Source organism: Alosa sapidissima, chromosome 16, assembly GCF_018492685.1.
Source record: "Alosa sapidissima isolate fAloSap1 chromosome 16, fAloSap1.pri, whole genome shotgun sequence".
In the NCBI taxonomy this organism is placed as follows: Eukaryota; Metazoa; Chordata; class Actinopteri; order Clupeiformes; family Clupeidae; genus Alosa; species Alosa sapidissima.
This window is the reverse complement of record NC_055972.1, coordinates 33,784,671-33,804,352: the sequence shown is the minus strand read 5'-3', so window position 1 is coordinate 33,804,352 and position 19,682 is coordinate 33,784,671. Positions and strand designations below refer to the sequence as shown.

At 42.1% G+C, this 19,682-nt stretch overlaps 1 protein-coding gene across 3 annotated transcripts in view; it reads right to left on the bottom strand.

The window, feature by feature from the left end:
• The window catches only part of LOC121685498, an 85,876-nt gene that overhangs the window by 42,423 nt on the left and 23,771 nt on the right, over positions 1-19,682 (bottom strand). For all 3 annotated transcript variants that reach the window (XM_042066082.1, XM_042066084.1, XM_042066083.1), the window contains exon 3: positions 13,133-13,249. In XM_042066082.1, coding sequence (XP_041922016.1) covers positions 13,133-13,249 — 117 coding nt within the window. The remainder of the gene's footprint in view (positions 1-13,132; positions 13,250-19,682) is intronic.

The following is a 19,682-nucleotide window of genomic DNA, read 5'->3' as shown; positions in this document are numbered from 1 at the left end:
CACCAAATTCAACACAAATCAGTCAAAACACTCAATACACTTTAGGGATCGACCAATTATCGGCCGGGCCGATATTTAGCATTTTTATAATAATTGGTATCGGTCATTTTTTCCACCGATAAGCCGATACTGAAATGGATAAAGAATGAAACGCGCTACTTTGTCTGTAAAGCATCTCTCGCTCCCTGCATTTGCTACTCTGTGGTCGAGAGCACTGTCCCGCCCACTACACCGTCTGATTTGTTAGTTAGCACAAATGCAGCCAATCAGGATCGAAGACTGACCACAGAGAAAGTTTAGAAATATTGTAGACTGGGCTTCAGCTGTACGGAGCTATTTTTCGAAGGTAAGGAAGGTAGGCCTACCTTACATTGCTGAAGTTGCGACCGTCTCGAAACCCCCCATAACAAATTAACATAATAGCACGGTCTAATACCGCCCAGAACCAATAAATAGTCCAAAGCATCTAGTCAGCCCTCCTTTGCCACCAGACCTTCAGAAGCTGGAACGAGAGGACGACGCCAGGAACGCAAGTCGGTAGCTATCAGTTAAACAACATTCATACTTACGAAGCTTACGCGTCTTAGACTTAGACAAACAATAAACGTGCCACCATAGCTAATAACTCAGTCCGGTGTGGGGGGGTAGATAAGTAGAGTTGCCAATCTTCAGGAGTTCAGGAGTCTAATTGCTGAAGGGTAGAAGCTGTTGTTGAAGCGCGTCGTTCCTGTCTTCAGAGATCTATAGCGTCTTCCAGAGGGCAGAAGTTGGAAGAGATCATGGCTCGGATGTGAGGCGTCCCTGATGATCTTGGTTGCTCGGTTCCAGCTGCGTTTAGCATACAGAGAGTGAACTGATGGAAGGTCACAACCAGTGATGTTGGAGGCTTTGGTGACAACTCTCTCTAATTTCAAATGTCAGAGCTCCCATACCAGACGGTGATTGCCATATCACCATACGATGCCTCAAGGTCTTCCAAAAAGGCCCGGAAGTGACGGTGACCTCTGGACCTGATATAATTAACACATTTCAGGACGACAGACATCACATGTTCAAAATTCAAGCATTTGGCACATAGTTCATGTTGATGTATAATGCAGTGCAGAGCAATAGCTGGATCAGCATCTTCTTCCTCTAACTTTCTCTGTACCATCGCTACAAGTCCGTTTTTCCTGCCTGTCATGGATGGTGCTCCATCAGTGGTAAAGCCCACAAGTCTGTTCCACGGCACACCAAGCCGCTCAATCGCACCGCACAGCTGCTGAAATATGTCTTTTGCTGTGGTACGGCCATACATTGGACACAAACTCAGCAACTCTTCTGTCACCTCAAACACCTGACGAAAATTGCTAGCTGAGCAGTGTCTGTTTTGTCAGTACTTTCATCAAGCGCAACAGAGTACGCAATTAAACTGCGGGCTCTGTTCTGTAACTGTTCATATATGTTACCCGACAGTCCATTAATCCGCTCGGCCACAGTGTTTGCTGATAGAGAAACGTTGTTGAATACGCTCCTCTTTTCGGGACAGAGAATATCAGCAACTCGCAACATACAGTCCTTCACAAACGGCCCTTCAGTGAATGGTTTTCCCGCTTTGGCAATTAATTCACTGACCACATAGCTTGCTTCAACTGCAGCATCAGCGTCCTTACCGGCTTTGTGGAAAAGTTCTTGCTGGGATAGTAGTCCTTTTTGTAGCTGCTCGACTTGTTGTCTCCTTTCATCATCGCCCTTTCTCATCATGCTCGCCGTGTTTAGTCGTATGACGCCTGAGATTGTATTCCTTACAAACAGCGAGTTTCTCTTTACATATAAGGCAGATCGCATTTCCACCGAACTCAACAAAAAAATATTGTGATGTCCATTTTTCTTGAAACTGTCTATGCTCACTATCCACCTTTCTCTTAGATTTTGAAAGCGACATACTTTCCCTCCTCGTTGTCTCCGTGTCATGAACTTTGTTTTGTTCCACACCTGCGCACTTCTGCAATTAGGCTATTTAGCATTTTTAAAATAGGCCAAAGTATTTTTTTAATGAAATAGTTTTTTTTTTAACTATCTAAAATTAAACGTTTTCTTTTATCATCTAAGAATATTGTTAACATAATTATTGTGGGGGTAAAACAAAAATTGAAAATACCCTCAAGGGCCGAATTACATATGATTTTGACATCAAGTCGCGGGCCGGAACTGGGCCGGATTTGGCCTGCGGGCCGGTACTTTGAGACCCCTGGTGTAGATGGAGAACAGAAGAGGAGATAACACACAACCTTGTGGCGCTCCAGTGTTGAGGGTCAGAGGGCATGATATTGTATTGTTAACCTTGACTGATTGAATTCTATTCCTCAGGAAGTCCAGTATCCAGTGATGTTTATGGTTTGTAACCTAGAGAAGAGGATGAGTGGATCAATGGTGCTAAAGTCAATGAACATCATGCGTGCATAGGTGTTGCTTGACTCCAGGTGTTGCAGTATAGAGTGAACTCCTAGGCTGATGGCATCTTCCACAGATCTGTTAGACTGGTAAGCAAACTGGTAGGGATATTTTCATATTTCTCAATATAAAAAGTTCCTTATTTTCAACTGAACTCAAAGATAATGAATTTCCCCTTGGGGATCAATAAAGTATCTATCTATCTATCTATCTATCTATCTATCTATCTATAGGCTATTTGGAGTATTTTCTTTTTGTTATGCCCTTTAATGTGTGCACTTCTGCTGTAGCATTTATTTCAGTTTATATCAGCTATATTTCTGAAGAATACATTGTGTTGCCTCAGGTCTGCTGCACATCTTTTGAAATTTGATTTGAAATAATCAAATAGACATAGGCTATGTCTTAAAGTTAAATTAATAATTTGCTTTGCTTTCATTTGAATCCCAATCAAGATAAACTGGTATAAATGCTTTATATTGCTATTATGGACTTCTGGAAAGTTCAGAAATGCAAAATAATAGAATTTTAATCATGTGATAAAATATGTGATTAATCACGATTAACTATAGAAATTCAGTGATTAATCACAATAAAAAAAATGAATCGCTTGACAGCCCTACTAAAGACGTTTTCATTTTCAACGCCACATATAGGCCTACAACTAACAGGCATTAGGATGAACAGAAAGAGGGCGCTTGAGACGCACAAGTCAGCAATATGTGATGATTGGCGTGAAGTTTCGTGCACAATGACAAACAGGAGTGCAACATCCTCGAAAAACAATAAGCAGAGTGGACTGCCATAACATCAATGAAAAACATTACTGCAGGCTTCAACATGGCTGTGTTTATTAGAAGTGTCAAAAAAAATGCCTACATAGGCGATTGCCCTGAAAAGAGATTGAAAATAAAACTTAAAATTCACTAAAGGACTAGCCTACCTTGAACGTGAAGTTCGGCTCAGATAAACACGCAGGGCCGCTACATTCTCCAAATCAGACAAAGGACTAGAAACATCTGGCGCAGTCTACAACAGGGCGGCATTTATGATTTAGGCTATTCAAAAATCTCCAAAACTATTTTACGTAATGATTCAATCCAATATAGACAACTATTCAAAAATAAAACTTTAAGTGGACTTACTTGAGAACAGGCCATGTGTTTTTTTTTAATCGAACATAACCGACACTTAGGCTAGGCAGGCGTATAATGAAACGTGCAAATAAGACCAGCTGTGCAAGGTGTGGGTATTTTGTACTTCCAATCTTCCACCACAAAAGCGGGTTGCTGTCAGCTGGCAATGGTGGCTCCTTTTCATAAGTCATCATCTGCTGTAAAAGGTCGCTTTCAACATCATTCGCTCTTTCGTAGCCTCTTGTGTAGATGTCTCCAAACAGATACCCCATTGCTGTTAAGGCCATCATTTCCCTGCTTGATTCCGAGCTGCATGGCTCCACGGGTTCGTCATTGTCGCCAGACTGCAGTGCCAATTCCTCTCTAATGTTTGTATGCACTTGTTGCTTCTGTTCCTCAGATAAATTAATTAAAAGATGAAACCAAGGATCCAAGCAGCTTTATTCAAAAGCATAAATGTCGCTTCCTTTTTGGGATCATAGAATTTGCTAAAATTTGCCTCGATTTTAGATAGATAGATAGATAGATAGATAGATAGATAGATAGATACTTTATTGATCCCCAAGGGGAAATTCAAGGCAAAATTTTAGTGACCATTTCCCTCAAGCACTCTGACCTGTTTTTTTTTTTTAACTTGAGACAAAAAAAGTACATGTTGCGGAAGCAGCACAGCTGAGGATGTAGGGTATCTGCATGTGGACAATGCTCCCACCTGTTCAACCAGGCACCACTCAGATGTGGTTAGTTCTAGATTAGACATTTTTTTGGCAAATATCACGGCTGCCACTGCTGCTTGTTGCTCGGAGGTAGGGTTGGGTATCGTTTGGGTTTTATCCGATACCGGTGCTAAATCAATACTTTTAAAACGGTACCGTGCCAAAACAGGGCCTGAACCAGTACTTTGTTGAATGCATGAATTGCTTTTTTTGATTGAAAAGACAAATTTGAACATGAAATTGAACTATATTTAGTTTATTATCAATACTGTATCTGTAGTTTCATTTCTTCTAGGCATAATTTCTAATTGCAGATGGCTTGCCATAACTTTAAATATTAAAATGGCTTCCATGGATGCACACACAATGGGAAGTAGCCTAATCAATCTTTCCTCTGCTTTCAAGTTTATCCAGTGCAGATGGCTTGCCATATCTTTAAATGTTAAAATGCCTTGCCTTGGAACTGCCAGGTCATGGACAACACAATTGCAAGTAGGCCTAGTCTTATGTATGGAGTCAGCTTTCAAGTAAATCCAATGTGTCCTCAAATGCCTCAATAAATTATGTCTTCCCCCTTAAAACACAATCATTCTTTTGAACATGTTACATATGCCAGTGTTGAAGTATTTTGATTCCCAGCGCAAGTAGGCATTTTTAAAGCAACTAGGCTATGCGCAAAACATTAGGCTACCTCCCGTCAGAGAAGCTGCGTGCGGTGATGGTGCCGTAGCCTCTTTGACAGCTCAGGAATATCAATGCAGCAGAAGAATGTTTGTCACCTACATATTTATGTTTTTACAAGTAAACTTTTTAGCATGAGCTTCAAATTCATTGTGATGCTATATGGGCTCATATTATTAGGGGTTATCACGTCTTTAATGTCGCCATTGATCACCGTTGTCCTCCCATTTTTTGGCAAAACACCAGCAGCAGCCAATTGAAACTAGGCGCGTAAAATTGGTGGAAATTTTCTTTTTAGCTTTTGCAACGCCAATTCTTTATTTTGCTTTTTCTGCTTGGTTGTGAGTTTTGTTGAATCTATCTTTTTTACTTGTTTAATTCGTTTAAAATTAAAAGTGTATATATTTGGTTAAAATTGATTCCCTATTTTCGTTTTTGAAACTTGTGTTGGTTGGTCCAATCGATTGTGCAATCGATTTTCGAACGTAAAATGACAGCCCTAGTCTTCATACAGATTAATTAAAAAAATGTTGCAAAGATACTGCATCAATCGGTAGTGTTTTTCATTAGGCTACTAGGCTATTTGTTTTGTCTTACTCTTTGGCTATTCATTCATTTATTCATCATCTAATAGACGGGTTTCCCATTTACCAACAAAACTAGATGGGCGCGCAGCCGTGGGCCAGAAGGCACTTGGTGGCCGTCCACAACGTTATAAACTTAACCTAATAGTTGGCTGCTGTAAGCTACAATCGGAATTTTTTGTATGTTCCCTGTTGTCTCAATGATGATAACATCTCATTTCTATTTCAGAGTTTGCCCTTCATTTGCATTATTAATATAACATCGTATTTTGTCATTTTTGGCGAAGACATGCATTCCGGATATTGAACATATTGATCATTCTCTAACCATCATGATTTCGAATTGGTGCAGTTTTCAGCACAAAAAATAATTTTATTCTTTTCATGGAGATCACTGCTCCAGACACCACTGTTGACAAACTCCTGCCCCCAGAACATCAGATTCAGACTCAACAGCACATTCTTCTTTTATCATCCTAAACACCAGAGTTGTCTTTTCCTGTATTCCAAATAAGTGTTATGACCCTGGTACCTACTGCACTGACAACAAAGCCAAGGCCTTAATGGCAGAGTGCTTACCTGCTTTAGTGGATTCTTGCAGTGCAAACACTGCCTCCCTTGACACTCAAACAATTAAAATAGTGCTCTGGCTACAGTGATGGACCCATCAACAACGCAGAGACGCAACCAAACAAAACATCAGCTCCAAGGCTCTCAGACGGCACTTGTGCGCTCAAAAAGACTAGTAGAACGCTTAAGCACAAGTGGCATCTGACAAAGCGGGAGACTGGCCATCTGGCATGGGCTGAGTGTTCATACTTTCAAGACATACTTTCTCAGCTGCTAGAATGGCTTATTCCTCAAACTTGCATTAGCAACGAAATGGCTTAGCTTGTTGACAACTGCCATAAATGGCTTGCTTGCCATGGCTTGCACCTTTCCCCTGGACAGGGTACATGTAGATTTGTTTACAAAGCGGCAGAAGATAATCTCAGAAGAGCCATGTCGACTGACAATATTACACAATTTCATATAAATAGTAGGCTATTGTACAATTGCCATAATAAAGTAATTCATTGGGGATTCTTGGGGTCGGGGAGAGCAAAGTTGCAAGGCGGGTTCTGCATAGACGAGTAAACTATAGCCGGGAAGGCACACCATTCTCCCTATTACAAGTTTGTTTACCATCAAAATGACTTCAAAACTGTTATATTAAGGTAAAAAAAACTTGCATAGAACGCCTTTAACTTGTATACACACACTAATATTAGTGTTAATTTCGTCAGACGAGAAGAGACAAAATATGTTGATATGCTGGCATCTCTACATTGGCTGCCTGTTAAAAGTCGCATTGACTTCAAAATATTACTTCTAACGTACAAAGCCATTAATGGCCAGGCACCAGAATATATTAAAGATCTCCTAGTCCCATATAACCCGCCCAGACCGCTACGATCACAGAATACTGGCCTTCTTGTAATTCCAAGAATCTCAAAAACGACAGTAGGTGGCAGAGCTTTCAGCTATCGCGCACCCCTCCTCTGGAATAATCTCCCTTCCTCAATTCGATTAGCAGACACCCTTCCTATTTTTAAGTCTAGACTTAAAACATACCTCTTTACTGCCTCCCATAGTTATGTATGGTGCGGTGTGGAACTTCACCCATCTCGGGGATTTTGGAATGGACCACCCTGCTGAGTCCTCGTGTGACTGGCACCCCAGTCGCACGTGAGATGGTGGTCACTGACCATACCTGCGCTGGTGTCGACTACCCCTCACCATGCCTTAGTTATGCTGCTATAGCATAGTGCTGTCATGGACTTCTCATGTGCCACGCCGTACAACCCCCCCCCCCCCCCCCCCCTTGCCCATTCTCACTATGATTTACTGTAACAATATATAGCACCACTGATCACTTCTTGACATTAACCACATTGATTTAAAGTAATACTAACCCATTCTACATTTCTCTTTCTTCTCCCTTACTGTACCTCACTTGTGAGGTATATCATCACCAGTCATCAACCATCCGTGTGCCTGGCCCTCCTCTTACCCATCCCACCTGAAGTTCCATCCTTGACTGCTGTATTACTGTCCCCCTACCTGGATTCCAGGCCCGTACAGCCCCATCACCTGCCTATGACAACTCTGCCCGGATTCTGGCCTGTCTGCTGACCCACCACTTGCCCCCTGACAACTTTCTTTCCTGGACAATTCGACAACTTTCTTTCCTGGACGCCGGACTATTGCACTTTCTCTCACTAAATCATGATTAATGCTTTATCATGCCAGATACGTAATCATCCCACCTCTTGTAACTTTCACCTCAGGTGCTTTAAACACCATGTCCTATTCTCCACACCTTACTGTCATATGCATTTGTCATTGTTTACAGACCTTACTGTCCGTATTGACCCTAGGCAGATGGGTCAGGCCCTTGAGTCGTGGATCTGCTCGAGGTTTCTTCCTATATGTATCTCCAATTCTAGGGAGTTTTTCCTCGCCCCTGTTACCCATGGGCCTTCCTTCTTTCTTTCTTACTTTTCTTTTCTTTTTGTCTGATTGCCTACATTCTGTAAAGCGCCATGATACATGTGTAATGTTTTGGCACTATATAAGCACAATAAATTTAAATTGAATTGAAAATTGATGTCAACAAGCTTTTTATCCATGACTTAGATGAGACGATGACAAGACTGCACCAATGTCCTGAAACACTGACTAAGACTAACATGCTTATTGTTGATAAAAAAAGACTAAAATGTTTTGCATGAAATAAAAGATAAAAGATCTCTTAATTTTCGTCTACAAAATGAGAAGACAGAATAGTTGTCACGCTTTCAAAATATTCTGAATGAGTTCATGCGCAGCAGCTTTCCTGTAGGCTAGACTACGCGCTGTTGCTGCAACCCTGTGGCTGCAACATGAAACTACATGGAGCAAGAACACCAGAGATTTCTGCCAGAGTTATTAGCAAGCTAACTACCTACGTATTATGCCACAATGCGACATAAGTTGCAGCTTCTCTGATACATAAATTAACATCCTCCAGAATGTCCATACGAAAATCTTCAGCAAGTAATGTCAACTATTTAACTAGTAACAATGATGATGCAAAGTTCGCTAGCAAGTAAGCTAATGAAGCTAATATGGAAAGTTTGAGGAATGTGTGGAGTTTGGGCGCATATCGCCATCTAGCGTAGCAGCAGGGCTCCAGAGTGCGACCAATTTGGTCGCATATGCGACCTAATTTTTCAAAAGTGCGACTAAAAAAAATCGGAGGTCGCACCGGTGCGACCAGCTATTCGTGAGAGGAAAAAGCTATTCATTAGCCACAGCCATTTCATTCCATCTGGATACTTACCATTCATGCTATTCATGCCTTATCTGCCTATCATGTATTATGTGTTGTATGTTGTATCATGCTGAATATGTCATGTTTTATCAGGTAATGGTATTCTAAAAAGATTTCTTTCAGTCCAGGTTGAATTATTTAAGGCTGCCACAGATAGTACGGAATGAGCTTGGACCCAATGCAACAACAGCTTCAGGGAGACCCATGCAGCAACTGCTCCGCTGAGCTCCTGCAACCCTGCTACAACAGCTCCGCCGAGCCCCAAGACCCATGCAGCAAAAGCTACACCGAGCTCCAGGACCAACGCAACGACTGCTTCGCTGAGCCTCAAGAACCATGCAGCAACAACTAATCTGAGCCCCAAGACCCATGCAACGACTGCTTCGCTGAGCTCCAAGAACCACACAGCAACTGCTCTGCTGAGCTCCTGCAACCCTGCTACAACAGCTCCGCCGAGCCCCAAGACCCATGCAGCAAAAGCTACACCGAACTCCAGGACCAACGCAACGACTGCTTCGCTCAGCCCCAAGAACCATGCAGCAACAACTACTCTGAGCCCCAAGACCCATGCAACGACTGCTTCACTGAAGCCCCAAGAACCACGCAGCAACAACTACGTTGAGCTCCAGGACCCATGCAACAGCAGCTACACTGAGCCCCAAGACCCATGCAATGACTGCTTTGCTCAGCCCCAAGAGCCATGCAGCAACAACTAAGCCGAGATCCAGGACCCATGCAACTTCGGCTCCACCAAGCCTCGAGAACCATGCAGCAACAGCTACGCTGAGCTCCAGGACCCATGCAACGTCGACTCCACCAAGCCCCGAGAACCATGCAACAGCAGCTACGCTGAGCCCCGACCCATGAAACGATGGCTTCGCTGAGCCCCAGAACCATGCAGCAAATACACCGAGCTCCACGACCCATACAGCAGCAGCTACACCAAGGCCCAAGATCCGTGCAATGACTGCTCTGCCGAGCCCAAAGCCCCATGCAGCAACAGCTTCACCGAGCCCTAGGACCCAGGCAACGACGGCTCCACCAAGCCACAGGACCCAGGCAACGACGGCTCCAACTAGCCCCAGGAACCACGCAGAAGCAGCTCCGCTGAGCCCATAGGACCTTTAGGAACAGCTCCGCCAAGGTTCAGGACCCATATAATGACTGCTCCGCTCAGGGCTCGAAATTAACAACGTCCCGGGGACCATAAAAAATGCTTCCGGGACACAATAGAATGTCGTCTGGGACAACTCTGTGACAGTAGAAAAAATGGCAAAGCAAATTTCTAAATAGGTACTTTTTTCCTAAACTGTTCACATGGGAATCTAAACGTATCTTTCTCATCTGAATAAAATTATACAAAATTTGACCTGGCGTAACGTGCAGCTGGCAAAATCAGCATTAGCCAGCTGATCTGTAAAGAAGCGGTTTTGTACACGCAGCCTTACAACACTGGCTTTAGGCTACTGCTCTTCAAATCACTGTATGTAACACAAAAATAGGGCACGGGCGGTAGGCCTAATGGGTCACTTTCCGATATAGAGGTTAACTTACCTAACAAGCAGGCAGGTAAATGGCATTTGTTTTCATGACATTGTGAACATTTTTGACCGATAGTGTATAGGCCTAAGGTTACACTGGTGTTCTAAAAAAACAAGATGACAGTCCTCTCTGACTAAACGCTGCGTGTTTTCTGTCAGTGACAGACTAACGTCACCAATATCATGCTGAGCTAAATAGCCTACTGCAACTGTCATTTGACAAAACGATAGTGTTGCAAGGTAGCCTATAACAATGAAAACAGTTATTTAAGTTAGCATTTGACATTTTGCTGTGGCAGTTCTAAGGCTAGGGGTGTCCAAACTGCGGCCCGCCAGTTTATCATAGATCCGGCCCGCCACGCACTTTAATCCGGACTGCCAAGCATTTAATTAGGTTATCATAGGCTGCTCGCTATTTTTTCCAGCGATAGACAATGTTGTGGTTAACTTTAGGCTACTGCAAACTGCTTTACACTCTTTTTAGAGAACGTTTACAATGTCAAAACAGCTTGTTACATCGAGATACATAGTTGCAGCAGATCTAACTACGTTTTGCTACTTCATTTAATTGGGAACGCATTTGAGTGTGCACAAGAGGGTGAGAGTGCGGCAGGAGGAGAGTAGCCTATCTGACAGCTTTGTGGTAATTTCCCACGGTACTTATTGTTTTCACTGAGATCTGTGGCCATGACATCACACCAAACTGACATTGAAATTAAAGACACATGAAAATAGATTATTGACGGAATGATTTACAACCCTGTCTGTCAAAACGATGGACGATGAGAGCGCCTAGTGCAACCTCAAAAAAGACCCAAAAGCGCAATCTCTGAAAATGAGTGTTGTGTGAAACAGCAGATGATTAATGTTAATAAAAATGGTGTTTAATAAATTGTTCAGAACTGACATGATGGATAATGAGTTAATTAAGTGATGCAAGTTACTGATTATTATGCTGTTTATTATGTAGAATGGGAAAAAATTTGGGACACTGGTGTTTAAGTCCGGGACAGTGCCAAGTACAATTCGGGACAGCTGCGGGACACTGAGAAAAAAAAGTTAATTTCGAGCCCTGGCTCCGCTGAGCCCCAAGACCATGCAGCAACGTCTCGGCTGAACCCCGAGACCCTCGCGGCAGCAGCTCTGCTGAACCCTGACACCCATCGTTCCCACGGTTATGCATACACGAATGTCGTATGTCGCTGAGCAAGCGCAACGAAGATCCACTCTTGCGTAGCAGGTCACAGCTCTGATTCACCCTTCATCACGCTTACCGGCCTCCTTTGGGCTGCTGAGATGTAGTGAGTCTACATGCCCCTCGTCTCATTTCATTCCCGATGGCAGATCTTGAGAGTTAGACCAGAACACTATACGTTTACTACCAATCAGACTAAACCGATCAGTTCCGAAAAGGACACTGCTATTCATATCCAACTCTGCCTCAGATCCTCAGCTTTCATACCCATCACACTACATCTCATATCGGTCAGCTCAGCATCGCTACTAGCCCGCTCTCTTCATCTCAGATGAAGGGTACCCTTCACTCGTCACAGGTTCCAGACTCTAATATATATCCTTGTCAAAATAATGTTCCTGCAGGCCGCTACTCTGTGCATTCAGGATAGGAGCTGCTACTACAGCTGCATGCTTGTCCTATCAGAGCAGCAATCAAATACTGAGCCATTGGTCCACAGATGCCTATCAGTCCTACTGTACATCCACTCCATCTAGTGTATCTATGACTTGCTAAGCAAGCCCTTAGGGATGATTGACAGTAATTAACTCACCTGTTTTCCGCCGCCAGGGTATTTAAGCCGGCCTCCTTATCCATACGTCATACGCCGCGGCGCTCGCAAAATTATCCCTCCTCCTCCCCTTACTCCTCCATTTCACTGATAGCCCAGTTACGCATCCTCCTTACATTGGGGGGTGCAAGCGGCCATCGCTCTATCGCGATCTCCGCTTCAGGCATTCCATGACCACGGCCAGCTACCATGCCAAACACGTGCTTAGCTTATTCACTGAGTATAGCAATCATGCCGATGGGCGAACTAGTGAACCTATGTTGTCACTGCCAACGACTTGTTTTAAATGGTTCCATACCTCCGACTTTCCTCCAAACTTGCTCAAAAGTTCATTCTTCTGTTTTTATTCTTTTCTTAATATCGTCAAGCTCCATGTTAGACTTAAGCTACACAATACAGCACAACAGGTCTGGTGTGATGCGTGCGAGTGGAAGTAAAGCTGCGCATGACGCATGTTGATTTTGTAACTTTGTAGCCTAACTTGTGCAACTTTGTACACATGTGTTTCTTAGGCCTACTTGGCTAAATATATAATATTTCTGAATATGGCATAGCCTTCTCCCCACCCAATAAGGCTAGTAATGAAAAAATAAAAAATAATAAACACAAATGCTTGATCAAGGATAGTGGCGGGAAATAAGCTTTTTCTCTAATGAAATATTAGAGAAGGTAATTCATCTGTTGATTTTCTTTAATGATAATCACAAAAGTCGGAAGTGGCAAACTTTGAGTAGCACACTCAAAAAAAGTGTTGCATCGAGATGCATCGATAATCGTTTCAGAATTTAAACGTTGGCCTCTGAATCGGAATTTAATCGAATCGTGAAGTGCCAATAGATTCCCACCCCTATTACTTACTACTTGCAAATGTTTGAAAATACCTGATCATTTCTGAGCCTCTGCTGTTGTTGCTGAAGCTCATCATTTCTGTGTTCTAGGTGTTCTTGCTTCTTTTTTAAAAGATCACACTGCAGAATCATCTCAGAAAGAAAATGACCCTAGAAAAGAGAAAAAAAAAATAAAAAAAAAAATATATATATATTATATACACACACATACACAGTGAAGAACAAAATTATTCATATCCCTGGCAAATATTTATTTAATGTTGATTTTCTTTTGACCAATATGTTTGTTCTGACTCAAAATGACACTGCCACAAGCCAAAAGGTTTAAGGACAATGTGGTAGAAACATTGAATCAAAAAAATAAGTGTTTTTATCTTTTTTAATATTTATTATGAAAAATGGCATGTCCAAAATTAGTTATACCCTTTTTAAACAATCACTGAAAAAATCTTGCTAGGTTATGGGGACGCTGGCGAGACACGCCGCTCCGTCTGGCATCATGTTTTTGTTTGTTTTTATGTAATGTTCGCAATTTTATGTAATGTCATGTTCATTTTTTTGTATTGATCTGTGTAGTTGAATGTATTCTCTCTTTATTTACGTTATTTTTGATAATTTTTGTGTTATTCTTAGTCCCTTTTAACGTTACTGCTTCCAAGTCGGCTGATGTGGTTAACGTTGGTCCATTGGGAGCTTGCTATGGCTAACGTTAGCTTTTGCCCTGGACTGACATCCTTCCATCCATCCATCCATCCGTGAGCGGTGCTGCACTTCACTGTCTGGTCGAGGAGATTTCTCGGGACACCTGGACCTAGATGCTACTCTGCGAAAGATCTACCGCGGCCGTAGAGCTGCTGTGGACCTGCGAGCTGCCATCTGCCTTGCCTGGAGTCTGGATTGTGCAGACTAGCTTCTAGCTGCTGACGTTCTACGTTGAAGTACTGCAATCTCTCGGAGCATCAAACTGTCACTGTTACAAGTCTACCGAGTTGCTGATCTGCAAGGTCGCCCACGACTTCAGACGGTTATGCCAGAGAGGGTTAAAGCGGAGCATCAAGGATCTTTGGTTATGCTTCCAGTGATCTAGACTGCAGTCTAACTATTTACAAGTAGGGCCTGTTAACGTTAAATCCTCCGGGTTGATCTGAAGACACAGCTGTAGCTATGCCATATCATTGCCATTGGACTGAGTCGGACAGTCGGACAAGTTAACACAGGCTTTTCTTTATTTTAATTTCTTATTTATTTATTTTATTACTTGTTAATTTGTTTGTTGTCTGTCTTGTATGTCTACCGTTAGGTGTCTCGGGTACGGTGCTGATTACGCCGCTCCATCAGGCATCTTTTGTCTTGTGCGTCATTGTTATTTTGTAAATTTGTTTGTTTGTCTTGATGTCACGGGAACGCTGGCGACCTACGCCGCTCCGTCTGGCATCTTTTATCTTACGCGTAAATGTCTAGTGTGTAAAGTGACCTTGGGTGCTTTGAAAGGCGCTATGTAACAAATAAAATGTATTACTATTATTATTATTACAGTGCATGAAAATGCACTGTACTGCTCTTCCTAGGCAACTTCTTCTTATTATTATTATTCCGCTTACCACTTTTTCCGTACGCAATTTATCTTGAACAGTTTAACTTAGAAACTTCATTCAAACTTTGTAACGTAGGTCTTCAAACAGATCGGGTTGGTATGTCTTTTCAACTTTGAAACTTTTATACTTTTTAAACTATTAAAGAAAAACTTTTTAAAAATCCCCATAGACTTAAAGGAGAATTCCGGTGTGATATTGACCTAAAGTGTGTTGAAACATGATACCGAGTGTGAACGTATGTCTCATAGCCCATCTCGGCTTGTCCCCTGCACTTCAAAATCTGGCGCTAGTTAGCCGATGCTACCAACAGCTTTTTCAATGGTGGTGCTTCGGCATCGGGCTAGCCATGCAAATAAATCACTGTTTTACACCATTTACGAGGCTCAATGTATCTCCACACTTCATTGGTAGACTTCCGAGGGCCCTGACATTTAAAACGAGACATTGAGAACTTTGAAAAAGCACTGGTAGTTTACTTACAAGACGATTTATACAGACAGTATCTTCACGAAGTTTAGCGTTTGCAGCCATCTTGAATTTAGTCACGATAAGTCGAGCGACTAGTACGAATGAACAGGTATGATAAGGGATCAGATTCCAAAAATAATTCCGTGGAAATGCATGGATTCCAGTTGCTGCTACTGGAAGAAACGTTAGTTAAGTTAGCTAAGTAGCATGGTTAGCATGGTTAGCATTGCTAACATAGTTAGCATGTTTATCAAAACTGCTAGAAAACGTTAGCTAAGTAGCATGGTTAGCATGTTAGCATTGCTATAAAACATTAGCTAAGTAGCATGGTTAGCATAGTTAAAAATCTTAGCATAACTGCTAGCAAACATTAGAGCCATTCCAACTTTCAGTTATCGTCAAATATCTACCTATACACAGCCATTAAACTATTTGAATATCAACATTCATTAAACTTCCAGTCTGTCAACAACTTTTAAACTATTTACCTTCAACTTTTAAACGGTCTACTTTTAAACTATCATTAAACTATCTATTAAACTAACTGTCTATCAACAACTTTTAAACTATCTACTGTCTATCAACAACTTTTAAACTATCTACATTCAGCTTTTAAACAGTCTACTTTTAAACTATCAACTTTTATTAAGCTATGCAACCACCATGTCTATCCTAGCATCACTGTAGTAACCATCTCTGTATTATCTGTTTTAACTATACATGGTATTTTACATCACAACTTTAGCATTTTCATGCACTGGTAATTCCTTAGAATTGCATTTCTAGTTATTATTATTATCTTTATTTGCCATCACAGCTCTCAAAATGGTTTATATAATACCTACCAAGCCTCTTCATGTTTCCACAATGATTTTAGACCTCACCGTTTAGCAGCAATCTGGGTTTTGAGGCAGGAACAATTATTTGCCCTCACTCTGGCCTTGTGCTCACTTTTTTTATGGATAGAGGTCTGCACTATGGCTGAGCCACTCTAAAATGTTGATATCGTTCTCTGTTAACCATGTCTTGCCTTGTTTGGCTGTATGTTTTGGATCATTGTGTGGTTTAATGGTCAAATGTCGCCTATTGGGGCAGGTCTCTCGGCACACTGCCTGATCTTTTCCTCCAAAATCTTAATGTAGCCTTTTGTTTAGTGTTACCGTTTACTTTGAGAAAGTCACCAAGTCCCCCTGATTAAAAAACATCCCAAAATAATATTTTTCTCACCCCCACAATTGAAATAGACATGGCGTCATTTGGGTTTAATGCTTCCTTTTTTAATGCCAATCTCAGACCATGTCCCTGGGTCAAAAATCCAGCGAAAGCTAAATTCTTTGTCCAGGTGTCAAATGGGAGGGAGGTGTAGACTCATTTAATGGAAAGTATTCGTTTCAGTGAGGCACATTACATCTATATGATTGTCAGTAATAATTTCATTAACCAAGGCAGTTTTATTTGACAGTGATCGGATATAGTGTAAGTTGTTTTTTTGGAGGAGTTTCCTTAACCAAAGATGTTTTTATCATAATAAGATTGCTACAGTATGATTAATTCCCCTAGTGGGTTGAGCACAAGTTTACAGTTCAGTATGTCTGGGTGACTGTAGGATGGCAGAGATCTGTGTAAGACATTATCTCTATGCTTCCTGGACTAAATGCTATGTTGCCTAATCATATTCAAAATATCAACAGAAAACAGAAAGGCCTTTCCTACACCAGAATACATCACTCATGAATAATACAGTTACATACAGCTCATAAGCTTCCAACATTCTGACAATCATAAAGATTGGAGTTAAATTTGCAGTGATATTTTTAGCATGGTCAATTGTTTTTTTTAGTTTTTTTTTTTAGGGGGGGGGGGGGGGTGGCAAGACAATCATGATGTGGTCAGGGGTGTTTGTTGACAAAAGGTTGAGAACCACTGATCTATTAGATCGATAAGCAAATTGCAGTGGGTCAATAGTGTTGGGGATGGAGGAGTAGATGATGCTTTTCAAAAGCATCATCTATGAAGTCTCTCAAAAACCTTCATCATTAATAAGTCTCTCAAAAACCTTCATCATCACAGTGTAGGTCGATGGTCAAAAAACTGCCAAAAAAAGCTCACCGAAAAAGAAGGGTTCACTGGCCTGTTCTTCTTCAGTGAGTTTTTTTTTAGCAGTTTGCAAACGGAGTGCATTACCACCACCATCTGCTGGACTGAGGTGTAATGGCAAGTGTACCACTCAGCCTCGTAATGGCCGCCGGGTGAATAAGGCAAATTGTTGACGATTTTTGTAGAGCCACAGCATATTCTATGTTATAGCTATGGACACATACTATGGCTCGTTTGAAAGGTGAGACTTTAAGCTCTCAGTAGGTACAAACCGTTTATTTCTACATGCCTCTGTTCCTGGGAAATCCCAAGCTAAACAGTGGCTGGTTTTCATCAAAATCCCTGTTTTTTTTTCTAGAAATGGAGATATAGCGTCTTTCATGAAATATGAACTGTTGCCTGGACCGTGTTATACAAACAGCCAAGTTTTAGCCTATTTAATATTTGCCACTCTATTCACTCTAGATCCTGAACAGAGAAGCATAACTGAAGAAGCAGTAATAAAGCCAATTTATGTAGCCCTATTTGTATAATTATTTGCACAGCACTGTCAAAGCATTCAGTGAAAAGAGTAGGCTACCCAATATATTGCAGACGCGCACCCGAACAGCAGTCGTTTTGGATGCGTATAGCCTAGTTTCAAGCAAAATATACTTAATGTAAATGTGGCAGGGTAAGCAGGTCCTGCTCTCTGCTGTCTGTCTCTCACTGATTACCATGATTGACAGACCCGCCCAGTCATAAGCCTTTCACTGATATATTTGCAGGCAGGTGCTTCCCGTGAGAGCGCTCCTGCCTTTTCCCCTTCCGGGGACCTGATCATGGTGTTGTCGGCGAAATGCACTGGTTTGGCTGACTGGTTGGCTTTCTGATGGGCTGCTGTACAGCCAAGTGGCGCCAGCTCATCGCTGTTTTGCGCTAAGGAGTTGCGGCTACTGGGCGACGTGATTTGTTCAGTTTGGAACAGGGCTGGTCCCTCGTTAGGATTTTATTCTGTGCGGCTTGAAGGTAACCTCCTTCATTCTGATGCTTGCCTACTCACAGTTTTTATCATAGTTATATGGAGTAACTATAACATTTGTATTTTTGTAGAGACGGCACATTTGATCGTTCAAGAAGATTGGCCACCTGGTACATTGCCTGCCGTCACCAACGGGCTGCTGTTTTGTCTCTGGATGTTTACTTTCTTTTGTGCAACAATTGTATTTTGTGTCTTGTTATTTGTTTGTCCCAGTTCTGTACCACAAGAAACCGGGGGCCTTAAACGGGTGGTTACAGTCTGAAAGTGGGTGAGTCTTCCGCACTAGTTTCCCTGGTTTCACCTGGTGTATCTGACGTGAATTTTGTGTCACGTTGCAGTGCGAGTGCGAGTTGTGTTGAAGTGTCATAACTTGTTTGCAGTGCAGTGTAAATTGTGTGTGTGGACGATAGCTCTCTCCCTCTCTCTGCTGTTTCACCAGTGATCAAACCCCTGTCCTGTCTATTATTTTATGTCAAATCCTGTAGCTCCATTTTTATATATATTTTCTAAAAACCTCTCTGCCCTGCATGTGTCGAACCTGTGTTGCCAATTAGGAAGGTTTGTGTGAATTGGTGATGTGTTATTTCCTAGTGGTGACAAATAACCTAGGTGGCGTAGTCAGCTACAACTTTCCCCTCTTGAATCTGCCACATAAACATCTCAAAAATGTCAGGTGCACCCAAATAACGTGCTGTTGTACCTAAATTAAAAACTGTTTCAGCTGGGAGCCACCAACCCCAGTGCTGGAGCCTACCACCCCCCTCATATGAGGCTGACTTTTGCGCTTCAGAAGACGTGCTAAAAACACCGCCACTCCCCTCCCTATAATCCACTGAATCAATGACCGCTTATTTCCATGACAGTAGCCAGCCAAGAACAGCTTCACACATCAGATCAGGTTGTGGGCCATTGTGGGACAAAACAGCAACCTTGTTTTTGCAGCCTGTAGGCTAATGGTTAATAGGCAAATGGTAGGCCTACATGTAGGCTACATGTACTTTTTCCTATTTACCGCATACCAGGGATCATGGATCAGTTCGAGTACATCAGGATACTGGAAGAGGTCATGCTGCCATATGCTGAAGAGGAAATTTCTGATCCATGATCCCTGGTATGCGGTAAATAGGACCAACACCGTAGTAGGAGAAACATCCCCATATCATGATGCTTGCACCACCATGCTTAATTGCCTTCACTGAGTACTGTGGCTTGAATTCGGTGTTTGCAGGGCGTCTGACATACTGGAAGAGGTCATGCTGAAGAGGAAATGCCTTTGAGGTGGACCTTTCAACGAGATAATGACCCGAAACACACCAGCAAGTGAGCAAAAGCATGGTTCCATATGAACAGGATTCAACTGATGGAGTGGCCAACACAATCCCCGGACCTTAATCCCATAGAA